The sequence below is a fragment of the Taudactylus pleione genome, unplaced genomic scaffold (assembly GCF_031769625.1).
Source record: "Taudactylus pleione unplaced genomic scaffold, aTauple2 ptg000089l, whole genome shotgun sequence".
In the NCBI taxonomy this organism is placed as follows: Eukaryota; Metazoa; Chordata; class Amphibia; order Anura; family Myobatrachidae; genus Taudactylus; species Taudactylus pleione.
The window spans coordinates 16,776,435-16,793,861 of NW_028284491.1; the positions used below are offsets into that span (position 1 = coordinate 16,776,435).

The window sequence follows — 17,427 nt, forward strand, 5'->3', positions numbered from 1 at the left end:
TAAACAACACAGTATTATTTTTGAGTCAATAGACAGGGCTGAAACAAGGCAATAATTTGCACCCTCCCCCCCAAAAAAACAAAGAGGCCATCCTTCTGCATGCGCGCGTGGTCCCGAAAAGGGGATGTGGTTTAGTGACACAGTAATGCCCCTTATATTATGCCACACAGTAATGCCCCTTATGACATTGTGCCACACAGTAATGGCGCTTACACATTATGCCACACAGTAATTCCCCTTATAACACATTATGCCACACACAGTAATGGTCCTTATAACATTGTGCAAAACAGTAATGCCCCTTACACATTATAGCACATGGTAATGCCCCTTACATATATCCTCTCCCCATTTTCCTCCCTCAGCAATGGCATGCACTTTTTATACCCCCAGGTCTTCTATCAGCTATGGCACCTACCTTAGGATGTAACTTCCCTCCCCAGCAGGCCGGGCCAGGACCAAAACTAGGATTTTTGTCACCTGGGGCAAGGCAGTAATTTGCCCTCCCCACAAAAAAAACAAACAAAGAGGGCATTATTCGGCACACGCTTCTGTGGGTTATTGACACAGTAATGCCCCTTATAACATTATTCCACACAGTAATGCCCCTTACAAATTATGCCACACAGTAATTGCCACACACAGTAATGCCCACAGTAATGCCCCTTATACATATCCTCCCTCAGCAGTGACATGCACCTTTTATCCCCCCAGGTCTTCTCTCAGCCATAGCACCTGACTTAGCACATAACTTTCCCCCCAGTAGCCCTGGCACACCATCATGCAGGAGCTGAAGATGTGTGAGGAAGCGGGTTTGTGCTGTTTCTGAGCTACACATAACAAGACAGTGCCTTGCTCCCTTTTGCACCCAGTCCCCTTCCTACAACTATAGTCTCTGTATATACTATAGCCATGCAGTCACCAGATGAGAACACCGCTTTCAGCTTATCTCAACACCGCACCGGGGCTCACCATGTAAGCTCCATCAGGGAAGGTTGGCAGCAAGCGAGGGAGGGATGTGGGGGACTCTCTACCTGGCTCCGCTCATTGGTCTTGCTGCACCGATCACAAGGCACAGCTCACACACATTGCATGGGGGCCTGCCCCGCATCATTGCTTTAGCCATGTGGTGGAGCTGCCCATTAATTTGGAGTAGGTAGGAATGGTCATGGTGGTCAGCAGGAAGATGTCGGAGCAGCCGCCCAGCCAGTTATAGGCTACAGCTGGTGCACAGCCACGTTGAATGCCAGCCACCCCAAACCATTGAACTCTGGACCGGCCCAACCCTGGACAGCGCCCCCTGAAATCTGGCGCCCCCCCCTCCTAGTTGCACCCCTGCAATAAAGCAGTTAGACTTGGACTTCATTTTTCATCCTAATAAGTAAAGATATAGCCAAGTCATGGACCATACATTATTGGACAATAAAAGAAAAATATAACAGGAATTTCCTAAGTGATCTTAAAAAATAAAAAAAAACAATACTCATCGAAAATTGCTTATTACAAAAGCAGAACAATACTATATAGTTAGAACTTAGTTTAGTCATGCAAAAAATGTATACTGTAACTTGCTGAGGCGATCTTATTTAAATACGTTTTGTGAAAAGGGAATGTTTAATTAAGCTTGATTTATTACTTGTTATTGTCTTTTTTTTCCCATAGCAATGACTCCTGTTCTTCGTTTACAGGCAAATTCTAGACACAGAAGATGAATTGCCAGAAATCCGTTCAGATGCGGTTCCCTCTGAGGTCAGGGATTGGTTGGCCTCCACATTCACACAGCAGACGCGGTCAACCGGTCGGCGGTCTGAGGAGAAGCCCAGGTTCCGTAGCATTGTACATGCTGTACAGGCAGGGATCTTCGTGGAAAGGTATCATCATCTCTTCTCAAAGTTTCATTGTCAGGGAGGTCATTGTCCTCTAAGATACTCAGAGTTTCCAACACTTGAATACAGTACCACAGGCACTTTGATGTTTGTTATATGTATTAATTCACAGTACATGCTGCACACTCCAGTAGCGTAAATTCATCCCAGGTGCCCAGAGGTAAGTTATAATTTGGTGCCCCCCCCCCCCCCAAATAATAATGAAAAATAAATATGGTGCATATCTGTCTATCTATCTGCCTGTCTATCTATCTATCTATTCCGGCAAGAGGTGCCATGTATTGGGCGGCTGTGACGGTACACTCCGGGTACATATTTACAGCCCTAAGTGGGGTGAAGATATTGTGGGCAATGGAGGAGGTGCCCCTTCAGTGCTGGCGCCTGACGGCAGGCGTCTCCATTGATTCCCATAGTTCTGCCCCTGGCACACTCTATACAATCATGATGCAACCTCATGCCAACATGAAATACAAAACCTGCATTCACTTGCCAAGTAAAGATACTTCGCTTCTTTTGTATCAACCCAGTCTTCTAACCACCATTGCCTCTTCACCATCATCAACTTTTTTCTCTGCCAACCTACACCTCTTCCCCCTTCCATCCTCACAGCTCATGAGTTTTCCACTTACTTCAAAGACAAACTCCAACACTATATGATAAGGTGATAAGATATTTTCTTCAAGCAAAATCCTGCGCACCTCACTCACCTTTTCCCACATATCCCAATTAAGTCAACGCACTCTTCTTATCTTCTCATTCTGCCGCCTGCCTCATCCCAACTTCTCTAGTCGCTCTCCCTCACTTCATAGCTACCTGTAGCTCACTTCTTCACAATGTATCTCTCAATGGCACATTTCTATCCACCTTCTAACATACACTTATCTCCCCAATTATAAAAAAACATATTTCAATGCAGCTTTTATCTCCTACTACTACCATAATTCTCTCCCCCAGTATTCCTCACATCCAGATCTAGCTACCTGTACTGTTGCTTTAACCATATAAATAACCAGAATACACACTTTTATTACCTAATATGCTACAAGAACTGTTATCCAACGTTGATGTGCGGTGAGGTGAGGCAGAGCCTTTCCTGTCATACCTCAGAATACTCCAAAGCTTTGACTATAAAATGATAAGAACAAATGTAAGAAAATAATATAAATATCTTCTTTGTATCATTCTAATTATTTTTAAAGTCAAAACGCTGGAGCAAAAAGTGTATGGCAGGTGAGGCACTGCCTCCTTTTCCGCACATCCATGATCAAAACACACCAAATATCCAGCACTATATACTGCTGCACCTTTGTATAATGCCCACATAAGCGTTTGGGTTCATATATGTAACTGTAAATCTGGCTCTGATATTAGCCAGTGCCTCCCCAGTCATTTACCTCACCACACGCACATCACTCCAACCTTATCTCCATCACCCACTAACATCACTTCAGTGCATCATAAATGCCGCAGCAACACTGATTTTCCTCCCTTGCCAGACCACTCTGCAAATCTCTACAATGGTTCCCAGTCTCCTTCAAACTCCAGTTCAACTTCCAGTTCTTACACTTTCCTACAAAGCCCTCAACAACACCATTCCTTCATACGATTCAAATCTCATTTCAAAATACTCTTCCTCTCACCTGATCTACTGTACCTCTGACCTGCATCTAACCTATCACTCCCACCTATAAGACTTCCCCCCATGCTGCTACCCCCTTATGGAATTCCCTACCATGTCTGATCAGACACTCCCACTATTTTCAAATATTGAAAAGCTCTCTGAAAACTCATCTCTTTATTGGCACTTACTCTGCTGACACCTTTACTACCCTCAGTAATGTAACCTAACAACTGTCCCAATCTTCACACTGAGCCACAGTTATTACTATTATTCAGCTGTACAGTCTTCTAATTATAATATAAGCTCTCTCATGAGCAGGGGCCTCCCTACCATTTGATTTCATGTCTGCATTTATTTACTCTACCTTGTATGTCCTTGTTATATGTATGACCTGTTTTTCATACTGTCCGACGCGGTTATGGTATAAAAGAAAGACAGTAAAAAGGTCGACAGTGTCTAGATAGATACCAAATGTTAGACAGGGACAAAATGTCAACACAGTAAAGGTTGACATGGAAAAAGGCTGACAGAAACAAATGGTCGACACTTTTTTTTTTCTAACCCTAATCTTCACCCTAACGCTCCCCATAGTGCCTAACCATAACCCTTCCTCCTGGTGCCTAACCCTAACCATCGGTGTAAGTACCTAACCCTAACTGTCAGCGTATGTGCCTAGCCCTAACCCTCCGGTAAGGTACTAACCCTAAAGAAAAGAAAATTGTGTTGACCATTTATGTGTCTGCATTTTTTATGTTGACATTTTGACCATGTTGGCCATATGTACCTGTCGACATTCTTCCATATCGACCTTTAATGTGTCAACGTTTTGTCGCTGTTGGTCTATTGACTGTCTAACATCTGGTGTCTATCTACACACTGTCGACCGTTTCACTGTCTATCTACAGACCGTATACTGTCCAACAGTGCGGGCACTGTGTTGCGCCTTACAGATCAATGATGATGATTTTAATAGTCCAATAAGTATAATTTATGACTTACAAATACAAAAAAAGAACAAGGTGTAAAAACAACCTACAAATAGATACTAAACGTGATACCCTTTAGCACCATTGTTTACTTTGAACAACAAAGTAGTGTTTCCATTGCATGGAGTGCTGTGAGTAGCCACTGCAGAGTTATTAAAGTAGGGTCATTCATTCTTCTGTCCATGAAAAATAGAATTGGATACAAGGCCAAAAGTTACAATGCAAAACACTGCATACAGTCCAGGCCTTCATTATAAATCTACCAATCAGTAGCTTACATAGAGCACTCCTATTACATTGGTGTCTTGGCTGTGCACTGCTGCTTTATAGAGAAGCACTGCCCTCCTAAATAAATGGTTGCTTTATCTCAAGTATAATATACTTGGGGAAAAGATACTCACTAATACGTAAATGTCCATGTATGATAATTTTGTTAATGTGGAATAATAATCTGTACTGCTACTTTAATCAGTGAGGCTAGTGACTTAAAAGCAATCAAGAGAATTTCATTTTTAGCCGTAAACTGATATTTGGGCATATGACAATACAAAATATAGTTTGATTTTATAATATTGTTGAATTTCTCATAAGCCAGAGAATATAATTTTGTTGCAAAATGTCAGTTGAATTGAACCAGTAAGAATTGCATATGTAAAGTTCAGTAAAGCGTTTAAGTGTTTTATAAAGTAGTATTTCCATTTAGATTTGTGCAGTTTCTATAGATTACTCTTTTAGCCAAAAGTGGAAAATATATGTCACAATGTAATTCTGTGTTCCCTCTTCAGAATGTTTCGAAGAACGTACACGGCAGTTGGCCCAAATTACTCCGCAGCTGTCGTTAATAGCTTAAAGGTGTAGTACACATTACATATTCTTCCATTGTACCTACCACCTCTCTTACCCTGACACTGTTTTTATGAATATTTTATGATTATCTGTGGTACTACTGATACCAGAGGGGGGCAGGGTGGGGGGAGGAGGATGAAGAGAGGCTCGGACGCCGCCGTAGCAGGAGGGATAGAGATGTGATGATAAAGAAGCTCTCACTCATGGATCCATGTGTGGAGTGGACTGTGGAGCCTTCTATTACCTCAAAGCAGAGCTGCTTCCCTTGCTACTGTAAGCCCCAGAGCCAGGGACGTATCTATAATGGGTGCAGGGTGTGCGGGGCACACGGGCCCCTGGGTCTAGGTGGGGCCCGCACCGCACACCCTGCACCCATAGCATACTTACCTCTCCATAGTCCCACGTTGGAGCGGGGGTCCGGCGCTGTAAAAATGACTGGAAAATGGCCACCGCAGCCATTTTCCTGTCGTTTGCGCATGCGCAGTAAAGGGAAAATGGCCGCCGCGGCCATTTTCCCACTGACCTGGGCATACTCTATAGACTCTGGGTTGACTCTAGTGCCCAGAGTCTGTAACTCCGACGCTGGGCGTGCACAGCTCAGTGCGCTGCGGACCGCCGGACAGAGAGGAGGGGGCCCGTGCCGGAGACTGCACATGGGCCCCTTCCCTCTAGAAATGCCCCTGCCCGGAGCCGCTGTCATGACGCGCTATCCTACTGCAGTTCCATCTAGACAACAGGCATCAGCAGCAGTGCACTGTGCCCGGGCAGACACAGACAGGAGCAGGAGGAGCGGAGCGGGAGGTGGGAGTCGCGGGACCATCAGCTGGCAGTACTGACTCTGTGGTCACAACTCGCACCTAGACCATGAGGCTGCACAATGTTTGGGGGAGTGTTTGTTTGGCACATGTGCTATGGGGGGGCGATCTCTCCAAACCCCCCCCCCCTGGATCCACCACTTGGGGGGGGGGAGTTAGGAGCAAACAAAAAAAAGTATCAAAAGAAAGAGCAATTTCCACCTTGGCAAAACCATGTTGCACTGCAGGTGGCGCAGACTTCAAATGAAACACCCCCTTGCTGCATCTACAATCCCAGCGCTGCAGCTGAGGTCGCAGCATGGGATCACCATCGCAACGGTTGTTGCTCTTTTGGCCAGGCTTTGGTAGCTGAAGCTTACAGCGGCCTGTCCGGGCCCTGGCAACTGCAAAGCCAGGAATTCTGCGTCCACCGTTGCAGACCCTGGCCTTGTCCCTCCCGGAAAATGGCGTCACACCTCCGTTTCCGGGAGCGTTGACCGGCCACACCCCTGCTCCATACTCCCCCAAACGCCACAATATGTCAATCATGCTGTGGGTAAAGAGGGAGGGGTCTGCGAGCGAGATCACAGGAGCCGTTCTGCACATGCGCAGACCCTAAACCATTGGAGAAGTAAGTTAACTATCGGGTCTGCATGCATCTCGGGCCCACGGTCATATTTTACTGGCTTCTGTTTGTTTTCTTACTGACAGATGAATATTTAGTTTCATTGTTATTGAATTTACTGATAGTTAGCAACTCTGAATAGGAATGTAAGATTTCCAGTAACCAGAATCAGGTCAATTCTAGTAATACCAAGATAAGCAGGAGTGCTAGTTATTGGTCTGCTGAACCATGTGATAGATATATAGCCAATGAGCACATAAATATCTAATAGTGTATATTGTCATACCCAAACTTGTAATCATGCAAGACTCAAATTAGTATCTTCAGTGTGACAAAAAGAAATCATTTTATTATAGAAGACGCTGTGTTACTGTATATATAATATATATGAGAAAATACGTGGAAACATTGGAAATCTGGGAAAGCTTTTATAATGCTATTACCCTTTCATAGTAACAATGACTCCTTCCTGTCTCCTTCCATTTTCTGTAGCACTTGGATCTCTGGGACTTTGACGTGTTTGTGTTGAATAGAGTGAGTGAAGACCATGCCTTGAAAACTATTGTTTTTGAACTTCTGACCAGACACAACCTGAACAGTCGTTTTAAGGTAATTTGTAAAGTAATTCATTCATTGCCACCATTGACCCAGTAAAGAAAACAATTACAGTACTTTCCAAATTTTGCGCTTACATTTGCATTCAACTCTGAATAAGGTCCAATATGCACAATATCTTTAGCTTGCACATGGCACGGTTGCTGTTGCCATCTCTAAAAAAATATAATGCTTTAAGCCATCCTCCCCGTATATACCAGCAGGAATATTCTCCTAATAAGTATATAGTAAAATGTAATCAATCAATTATCTGTTGCCCTCTGTGTAAAGCCAGTCGTGATGTGAGTTTGAAGAATGTGCAATGCTGTCTAGTACAGAGGTTGCCAAAAGCAGTCCTCAAGGTTCCCCAACAGTCCAGGTTTTGGAGATATCCATGGTTGAGTTGAGCACAGGTGACTTAATTAGTACCTCAGTCAATTTGATTTAACCACCCGTGCTCAACCATGGATATCTCTAAAACCTGAACTGCTGGGGAGCCTTGAGGACCGCATTTTGGAACCTCTGGTCTAGTAGATGGTTACTTGCTGCAGCTGTGCATTGTTAGGATTCGGTCTTGTCCATGGTGCACACAGGGGCTGCTGCTTAGTTGGAAGTACAGTATGCTAGCTTGTGCACCATAAAATATGCAGATTGGTTCTGTGCTTGGTCAGAATACAGACCATATGCGTATACAGTATGAAGAGCTTCTCACATCTGACACCAGTGCCTGCTTGTGACCGTGAGAGCTAACAGGATACTAATTACCTGGGTGCAGGCTATTTTGAGGGGCCTGGCAGTTGTTGAGGGGGACAAATGCATAGTATTTTTACTGGAGTTTTTTTTTATACAGGGGGTGTGGCCAAACCTCCTGGTTTTTCCCATTCCCCCTCAGTATCACCAGGGGTATGAGAATTGTGGGGGAGGGTACTCCTTACCCAGGCCGTAACAGGCAGCAGCACAACTGGGAGGGAGAGAGAGTACGGACTACTGCTGGTCAGCTGAGCAGCATCACCCAGGCAGGCCGTATATCTCGACAACCCTACTTGGCGTGGCGGTCTAGTCTTGGCCGAGCAGAGTAAGAGCATATTTGTGAACAGATGCAGATCCAAACAGAGGCACATGGTTACCTTGGTCAATATCTGTTGCGTGTGCCTGTGGGCCGATGCAAAAACATGCTGATGATGATGCTCACCAGGACCAGCTTACTGGTTCTGATTTGGTGATTATGGATTCTCCACGGAAGCTGATATATGATGTATTATATTGTTGTGAAGTGTATTTTAGCAACAACAACAAAAAAAATGGTAAAAAAGACAGTTATACCTCCCATATTTGTACATTTATATTTGTTTTATTATTCTGTTTAAGCATAATAGTAAAAGTATATTCCACTATCACAACAAAACTGTAAGAAGAGGATGTAAGTATATGTGATGTTATGTAGACCTGGCACATACGCTACTGGTGCCGAGTTACTATAGAAGGGTGGCTTACTATGTAGACAGAGAGGTGGATCAGACAGGCATAATAGGCACTGGTCCTTTTTGCAAAATCTGAGTTGCATTTTTTTTATAATGGATAGGGGTTGAATGAACTGCTGGTTTTTTGGGCATGGTTTAACTGTGAGGGGTCTATTTACTAAGCAGTGTTAGGAGAAGTGAAAAGTGATAAGGTGCCAGCCAATCAGCTCCTAACTGCCATCTCAGTGTTTGAAAAATGACAGTTGGGAGCTGATTGGCTGGCACCTTATCACTTTTCACTCTTCACTTTTCACTTCTCCTAAAACTGCTTAGTAAATAGACCCCTAAAACTTTTAGCAGCTTTCACAAGAATTATAGTGTACATTGTACATTTATAGCTGAGGAAAACACTCCCAGATTTAACTGTACAATGGCCTGATTCAGATTTGGATGGTATTGCACAGCCGCAGCGAAGCGTCTTAAGCACAATCTTATCCACATTACACCGCACATAGTGCCCCTGATTCACATTACACCGCACATAGTGCCCCTGATTCACATTACACCGCACATAGTGCCCCTGATTCACATTACACCGCACATAGTGCCCCTGATTCACATTACACCGCACATAGTGCCCCTGATTCACATTACACCGCACATAGTGCCCCTGATTCACATTACACCGCACATAGTGCCCCTGATTCACATTACACCACATAGTAGTGTCCCTTATTCATGTTATGACACACAGTAGTGCCCCTTATACACAATGCCCACAGTAGAAGTGCCCCTAATACACACAATGCCAACAGTAGCAGTGCCCCTTATGCAATTACCCCAGTAGTGGTGCCCCTTATGCAGTGCCCCCAATAGTAGTGCCCCTTATGCAGTGCCCCCAGGAAAGGTGCCCCTTTTGCAATGCCCCCAGCAGTAGTGCCCTCGGTAGTAGTACCCCCAGTAGTAGTGCCCCCTTAGTAGTGCCCCTGTAGTAATGCCCCCAGTAGTAATGCCCTCAGTAGTAGTACCCCCAGTAGAAGTGCCCCCTTAGTAGTGCCCCTGTAGTAATGCCCCCAGTAGTAATGCTGCTTACACAACCCACCCAAAAAAAAAACAACCTTAAGCCCTGCTCCATGACCATTGTACACTACCTACTGTATGAGGTCTCGTCTGCTTTGTAAATTTATTGTTAACACATTTGTTGGATTGTGTTTCCAGAACAACCATCTAACATACATGTCTGTGCTCTGCTCATAGATTCCTGTTGCGTTTCTAATGAGCTTTCTGGATTCCCTGGAGAGCGGCTATGGGAAGTACAAGAACCCTTACCATAACCAGATCCATGCAGCAGATGTAACACAGACCGTGCACTGCTTTCTACTGCGGACAGGCATGGTGGTAAGCCCATTCCCATTCTATTACGTCCTACGTGTGTGTGTACAATGTAATATTACCGTCATCACCAGGTATCCCTAGCTGTAATGTATATACCCGTATAACTGAACTAACTCTGACTTCACTTTTGTTTTTCATTTTGGCAGTAGATTTATAGATATGGATTCAGTATACCGTATATAATGAGTCTTAAGGTGCCCACACACATACCGACTTGCTCCCAATCAGCCAATGTACACGATTTCCCCTGAACTCTCCCCAGGCAGTCGTGGTCACGATTTGGAGTTAAAAATGTCCAATCTGACTTAAGATCTATCGTGCAGCCAGTGCATTGTATCCCAGATTGGCTAATCTGCCCTACAGCACGGCAGATCTGAAGATGTGATGTACGACGAGCGGGGACGCACATCGGCATCGTGATCAAGTGTAGAAACTCACGATTTGGCCATTTTTTACATGATCTGTCGTCAAGATTCGTCGAAATCGGCCAAATTGGATGAAAAGTCGGTATGTGTGTGGGCACCTTTAAACATCGATTGTACAGCAAATCTAATAATTTGTTTTGCCAACCTAGCAATATTTAATTTGTCTACATTGTTACAGTCTGGGTAGTCAATTTTATGTTTATTTTCATGACATTATGGAACTGATTCAAAGTTGTGAGCAAAGCAAAAAAAAAACACTTTGCACTAAGGACCCATGTGGCAATGCAAGGGGTGCAAATACATTTAATTGTTTGCATGCTGGCTGCTTTTGCATGTAGCCTACGAATACTGGGCAGCTTTATTTTTACCCTGCAATGTAGAGTTCAGCTAAGACATCCCCTAAATCTCTGCACATTTTAAATCTGCCTCACCTGCAATGCAACATGCATAGGCTTGGTTATAGTAGGTGCGGGTGCAGGGGGCGCAGATGCTACAGGGCCTGGGCCACCTCTGGAGCCCGGTGCTCCCTGCACCCAGTTACATTGTACCTGTTACTCCTGAGTGCGGGGCACGCGCTCACCTACTGAATCATAAACATTTTGCTATGCGGCCCCCATAAGTCTCTTTACGCCCCTGACAACATGGTTTTACCGACATGCAAATTTGCTCCTTCTTTTTGCTTGCTCCCATCGCTAAATCAGACACTATGCGTCAGAACGCAAGGATAGATATTTGTTCACCTACCCACTACTGTATGTACTAACACTATAATACAGAGAGTAAGAAGTTGTGCTGGCTATGGACTTGTGATGGGCGCTGACCATGAGAATCTGGCCCTGATTCAGAGCCGGACGCTCTGACAGAGCGCTCGCTCTGAAACAGGGCCGTCCCTCCTCCTTTTTGGAGCGGCCTCCTGGCCGCTCGCATAGCTGTGGGTGACCACCCACAGCTATAGCGAGCGGCCAAAATGATGTTCGCGATGGTCAAGACCATCGCGACCATCGGGCTTGCAACGAGGCCCTTGCGGTAGGGTCTCGCTGCCGCAAGCCATGGAGTGCTTTTGGCTCTATCAGAGCCAAAAGCACTCCCACTGACATCACTAGTAATGTCAGTGGGGCCGGCCCCAGACGGTAGGCATTCCCATGGGAACGCCTCCGTCTGGGCAACCACGCCCCCGGCACGCCCATCAAATGGGTCGTGCTGTCAATCACCATTGACAGCATGCCCCTTTTGGTCCGAGACCCATAACGACGGCTTGGCCGTCATTATTCGGGTCTCGTGCATGTGCACGACGGAGCCGCCTCCGACGTGCGCATGCGCACTTGGCCAACATCGACCCGCTTGCGAGCGCTCATCGCTCGCGAGCGTGTCATTATCAGGCCACCTGTTTCAGATTGGCCTTAAACTTACTTGGCCAAATTGGACAAATGTTCTGATCAATAGCTATCAGATCATTCTGCACCACAAACATGGCTAGACAGTATTAAGCTAATTGGCTGATATCGGTGCAAATATCACTGTGTCTGTCATCAGTAAGATGCTGTCCAAACACGCAGTGTGACTCAGAAAGTGACCGGATTGACCTGTATGTGGCAAACGTAAGAATAGTTACTCGCCATTGTGGTATTTGTTTCCTGTGGAGTGAGAAAATACACAGCTTTTCTGTCCCTAATTGCCGTTCTCAAGGTCAAAACATCATCACACAAACCAGACATAATAACAAACTGAACACATAATCAGCAGTGAATAGCAATTTTCTGTAGCAGATTTAAGAGTCTGTAACTTTCTTTAAGTGATCGTGAAATTGCATCAATTTGAAAATCCGACCCTTTTTTATTACTTAATTAGAAGGAGAATAACAAATAGTTTAATTTGTGCTGTGCCAGCAGCTGTGTACTCTCATTTACAGTAATAAATGTTGCTTATGTAATAAAGGAAGTACATTATTAAAATTATAACAAATGTGCCTTGTTGCAAATGAGTATTTCAGTTAAAGTACCTGGCTCTTATTTTAATATATGCCTGGGACAAATTTGTGATGAAACATTTATTTTGTATGCTTTGGTCATTTGACCCCAAAGGGTTAATTTTTCTATGATAGTAAATAAAATCTTAGATTTAAGAGGTGAGATCATACCCACACCATCCGTCCGTCTCTACCATTGGTAGCTGGAGAATCCGTGTGATGGGACAAGTTCTGTATAATGCTATAACTGCACCAGTTGCCCAAATAGATTTAGCTGTCACACTGTACTGAGTTTTTCCTCTTGCTGTACTTTCAAACGTCTCCAAGCACTGATCCAGAGGCATAGCAAGTTTATTTAGTCCCTGGGGACAACCATGTGTATTATTACATGACATCACATGGGTGCATGTTCACATGTCTGAGCCATCAAAGTGCACAGATGATACACGTCTACTCTACATGTCTACATTGGCGCCAAGGGGGGAGGGAGCGGGTACTACTTACATGGGCTGGTTAAAGGGACCTGACAGAGGGCTGGGTCTGCAACAGCCCCCACCCCCACACACTGCTTTGTCCACTACCGCTGGCCATGCCTGTATAGCGGTGCAGCCGCAGCGGCACATGGGACAGCGAGAGAGTGGAGACTGGCCGATGTGCCGCTGCGGCTCCTCTGCCATACAGGCACGGCCAGCGGTAGTGGGCAGAGAGGAGAAGCTGGTGGGTTGCTATGGGCAATTTCTCTGCCTGTCCTCTTTAGAAGGTTTTATACACCACCCCAGTATGAGACATGCAGGACGATGAGCGGATGATGACAATAAGTAGCAGACATCCTTCTGTGAGCAACGTGCTTGGTGAATATGTCAATTGGGCCTGGCTTATTACAACTCTGCCAACTTCTGGACAGCCTTTTTTTAGTGCCCCCTATAGAGTGATACCCAGGGACTAGTACTATCAACTGTACTCTCTCACTGGCAATGATGCCTTCACAATAAAACATTTACATTGGTTACATAACGCTATAAACAGTCCTTCCCTATTGTTTGACGGTGCGGATACCAGTTATAACAACATTTTCACAACATTTCACAATTAGAGGGTGATATAGCAAACCTAGGAGAAAGGTAAAGTTGAGAGTGCTAAAGTAGCAACCAATCAGCTCCTAACTATCATTTTTCAAACACAGCCTGCAAGATGACAGTTGGAAGCTGATTGGTTGGTACTTATCTCTCTCCATTTTATTTATCTTCAAAGTTTCATATATGTCCCCCTTACACTTCTATAAATCTAGGGCTAATTACACAACCCCAAAAAAATTAGTTTAGTTGCCAAAGATATTTGAACGAATTTGGTGTATTTTGGGGTTGCTGAATTAAAAAATGAGAGTAGTATTCTCAAATTGGCTCTAGTTCTTGAAATAATGGATACCCAAATAATAGGGAACTTAGCCATAACGCATGTATATGAGAATATAACCGAACATTCTAGAAGTGAGACATGCAAATATTATAGGTGTTCACTCCGGAATCATTCTAGAATATTCCCCCTCAGTATATAAGTGATCGGCCACCCAACCAGCAGACAGTTGTCTATTATGTTTTTCTTGTATCTCATCTGTGAACATTACAAAAATTAGAGCCAATCTAACAAAACAGATGTCATATTCGTAATCAGCGCCCCAAAGTTACCCCAAAATCTCTCTGAAGGGCAAGGAAACGAGTGCTGGTCAGTGTTATCATTAGCAAGGTCTCCACACAGAGCATAATATGACGTGTCTGGCACACATATGAACCTTCAGGGCCATATAAAGAGCCACATGGGCCTGGGACTGAAAATGGTCACGGGCTTATTATGAGAAGAAGAGGAGGTGTGACCAGTGTTGTGCGGGTTTGGCCAGTGCCACTATCAGCTCCAATGTCTCTCACAGGCGGGGAGATGTACTTATGGTGCATACACACGGTCAGATTTTTATTCAGATCTGAACGATAACGATTTTAAAAATCGTTCAATCGTTCATATCTGAAGGAAAATCTGACATATTTGTCAGATGTATGATGAACGATGCGCACTCCCATTTGTCAGATAACGATATCTGACATCTGATGTGTTTGCAGTCAGATTTGGACGATTCCATTCATTTTAATACAGGCAAAAATCGTTCAAATCGTTGGTCAAATCGTTCATCTGACATATCTGACCGTGTGTATGCACCATTAGTCTTGAAAAGTGATAAAGTGGAGAGTGATTAAGTACCAACCAATCAGCTGCTAACTGTCACTTTACACGCTGTGTTTGAAAAATGGCACTTAGGAGCTGACTGGCTGTAACTTTATCACTCTCCACTTTATCACTTTTCAAGGCTTAGTAAATCTGCCCCAATATGTTAAAGTGTAAAAATTTCATCATTCTGTGAAGAAAATACAATTAAACTTTGAATACTTGATGATGGGCCATAGCAACCAATCAGATCTAGCCATTATCTTCTAGAAGGTGCTAGTTAAATGTCAAGTAGAATCTGATAGGTTGCTATGGGCAACATCTCCACTTCTAAAAACTCTCACTTTAGTAAATTTACCCCTAAGTGTCTTCCAAGGCAGGAGATGCAGAATCTCATAGCTCTACAATGTCAAACAGAATCTGGTAACAGTGATAATAACATAATAGAATAGAGCGCTAATGAAATACCTTGTTGTTTTATACTGAAGGAAAAGCTATTATTGAATATGTAATATTTAAATACCACAAGAAGACTCCAGATCTCCTTTGTTGGCAGAGTACTATAGCGTGGAGAGAACTGTCTTTTGAAGACACTTTTTGTTCTTTTTATGCTCTGTAGTCTCATTATATATCAATATTTTAAGAACACTTAAAGCATTGCACATAAATCTTCAGTTATTTTAAGTGGTAAGTTATTACATTTTCCATTTCCCTTAAATTCTTACGCAGTTAAACTGTCCTCATACACCCTCTGCTGGCTGCTCAGTAAATCACTGCCGTCTCCTCATTGCCTGTCTTCTCTTGCACAGCATTGCCTAAATGAGATTGAGATCCTGGCTATTATTTTTGCTGCTGCCATCCATGACTTTGAACACACAGGAACTACAAACAGCTTCCACATCCAGACAAAGTAAGACAACTGCTTTTGTATCATAAAACCATGGTAAATGGCATAACATCCGTACAGAGGTTATTTACTAACAAGCTCCAAATGTGCGGGCACGAATAACTCATAGCAATCAGTCAGGTACTAGGTTGATTGAGCTGTTTCCAATTACTGTATACAATTACTGTATGTCTGTTTGGTTGCTATGGGTACACTAGTTGATTGCTAGACTTATAGGCACTCATGTTTGAAAAATGTATGTAGCAAAATCCTGCAGTTTATATTCTTCTTTTGAAGCCAGAAAATATATGAAAGATTGGTTGGTTTTAACGGTTTCAAGACTGTGAAACAATAATACACTGCACATTAGGATGATCTGGGCGTTACGTGTGTCAATTGACTTATTGACGTAAATCTATGTTATTTTCATTTCTCACACAACAGTCAATTTACTGGTTTACTCATGTTTTGCAAATGGGTTCCGAGACCCAGAAAAACAATCCTGGTCCAGTGATACAGTATTTTGTGTGCACTGCTGTAGTCACAGTTACAATAAATGTTGTTAGTTAGGTATCTGGAACTATTTGCTAAATTGCAGTTGCAAAGTGTCCTTTTGGAAGTACTGTGGCTCCATCCATCTGCAGGATATAAAATGAATTGCTTATTTATCTGTCAAGGTGCATACACACAACGATTTTTTGAACGATTATCGATAACGATATCGTTTATCGTTCAATCGTTGAAAAAATCGTTCACTTTCTGAGTTAAAACAATGAACGATTATCGTTCATGCGCGTTCACGTTTGTAGTTTGTAGTTCAGTCAGACTGACCAACTCAACGATTTTCATTAAGGGAATATGCAAAAATCGTTTGTACTTCAGAAAAATCGTTCATTACATTTAGTAAATGAATGATTTTAGTAAACGATTTTCGTTCATTTTTCCCTTGAAGAAATGAACAAAAATCGTTTACTAAAATCATTCATTTACTAAATCGTTGTGTGTGTATGCAGCTTCATTATTACATTTGTCTTCACAGATCAGACTGTGCTATCCTGTATAATGACCGGTCAGTGCTGGAGAACCACCACGTCAGCGCAGTTTATCGAATCATGCAAGACGATGAAATGAACATATTTGTGAATCTCACCAAGGATGAGTTCACGTGAGTTCCTTATGTGCTTTTCGTCTGATTAAAAGCCACACACATTGATAATAACCACACTGCTGAGGAGTGGTGACAGAATTGGCTACATTTGCAAACCCTTTAAAGCTTATCTTTGTCTGGAAGTATAAGCGTGTCTGTCCTGTCATATGGGAATGACTGAGTATTAGAACTAAATGTCCTTTAAAGACAGATCTGAGGACGGAGTATTACCAGAAACTCCCCAGGGTGCAGCAGCCGACCAGACTTTATATAGAGTACAGTTACAAACACTGATCCAATGATATACAGATATGTTGAACAACTATCCAATAATATTGAGTCACACACTTACACAATTTTCGGTAAATAAAATGCAAACACCACAGTGTAGCCATATAAGGGGTGGTTCAAGATGACTGTAATAAACAAACAAGTTGTTCAAGGTAGGAAAGCTTGTTTCAGCTATACATACACAGGTCATCACACAAGTCTAATGCTTTATGCTATTATGACGTAGAAAAAGATTTAGAATAATAATCATGATCTGTTTCAGGATCCTCATTTCTCTATTTCATTCCTCCA

General features: G+C 43.3%; 1 protein-coding gene across 5 annotated transcripts in view; it reads left to right on the top strand.

The window, feature by feature from the left end:
• PDE1B (phosphodiesterase 1B) overlaps window positions 1-17,427 on the top strand; it is a 321,883-nt gene that overhangs the window by 247,985 nt on the left and 56,471 nt on the right. For all 5 annotated transcript variants that reach the window (XM_088469301.1, XM_088469300.1, XM_088469303.1 and 2 more), the window contains 6 exons: window positions 1,689-1,871; window positions 5,279-5,345; window positions 7,251-7,367; window positions 10,070-10,210; window positions 15,622-15,722; window positions 16,738-16,863. In XM_088469301.1, the coding sequence (XP_088325427.1) occupies window positions 1,689-1,871; window positions 5,279-5,345; window positions 7,251-7,367; window positions 10,070-10,210; window positions 15,622-15,722; window positions 16,738-16,863 (735 nt within the window). The remainder of the gene's footprint in view (window positions 1-1,688; window positions 1,872-5,278; window positions 5,346-7,250; window positions 7,368-10,069; window positions 10,211-15,621; window positions 15,723-16,737; window positions 16,864-17,427) is intronic.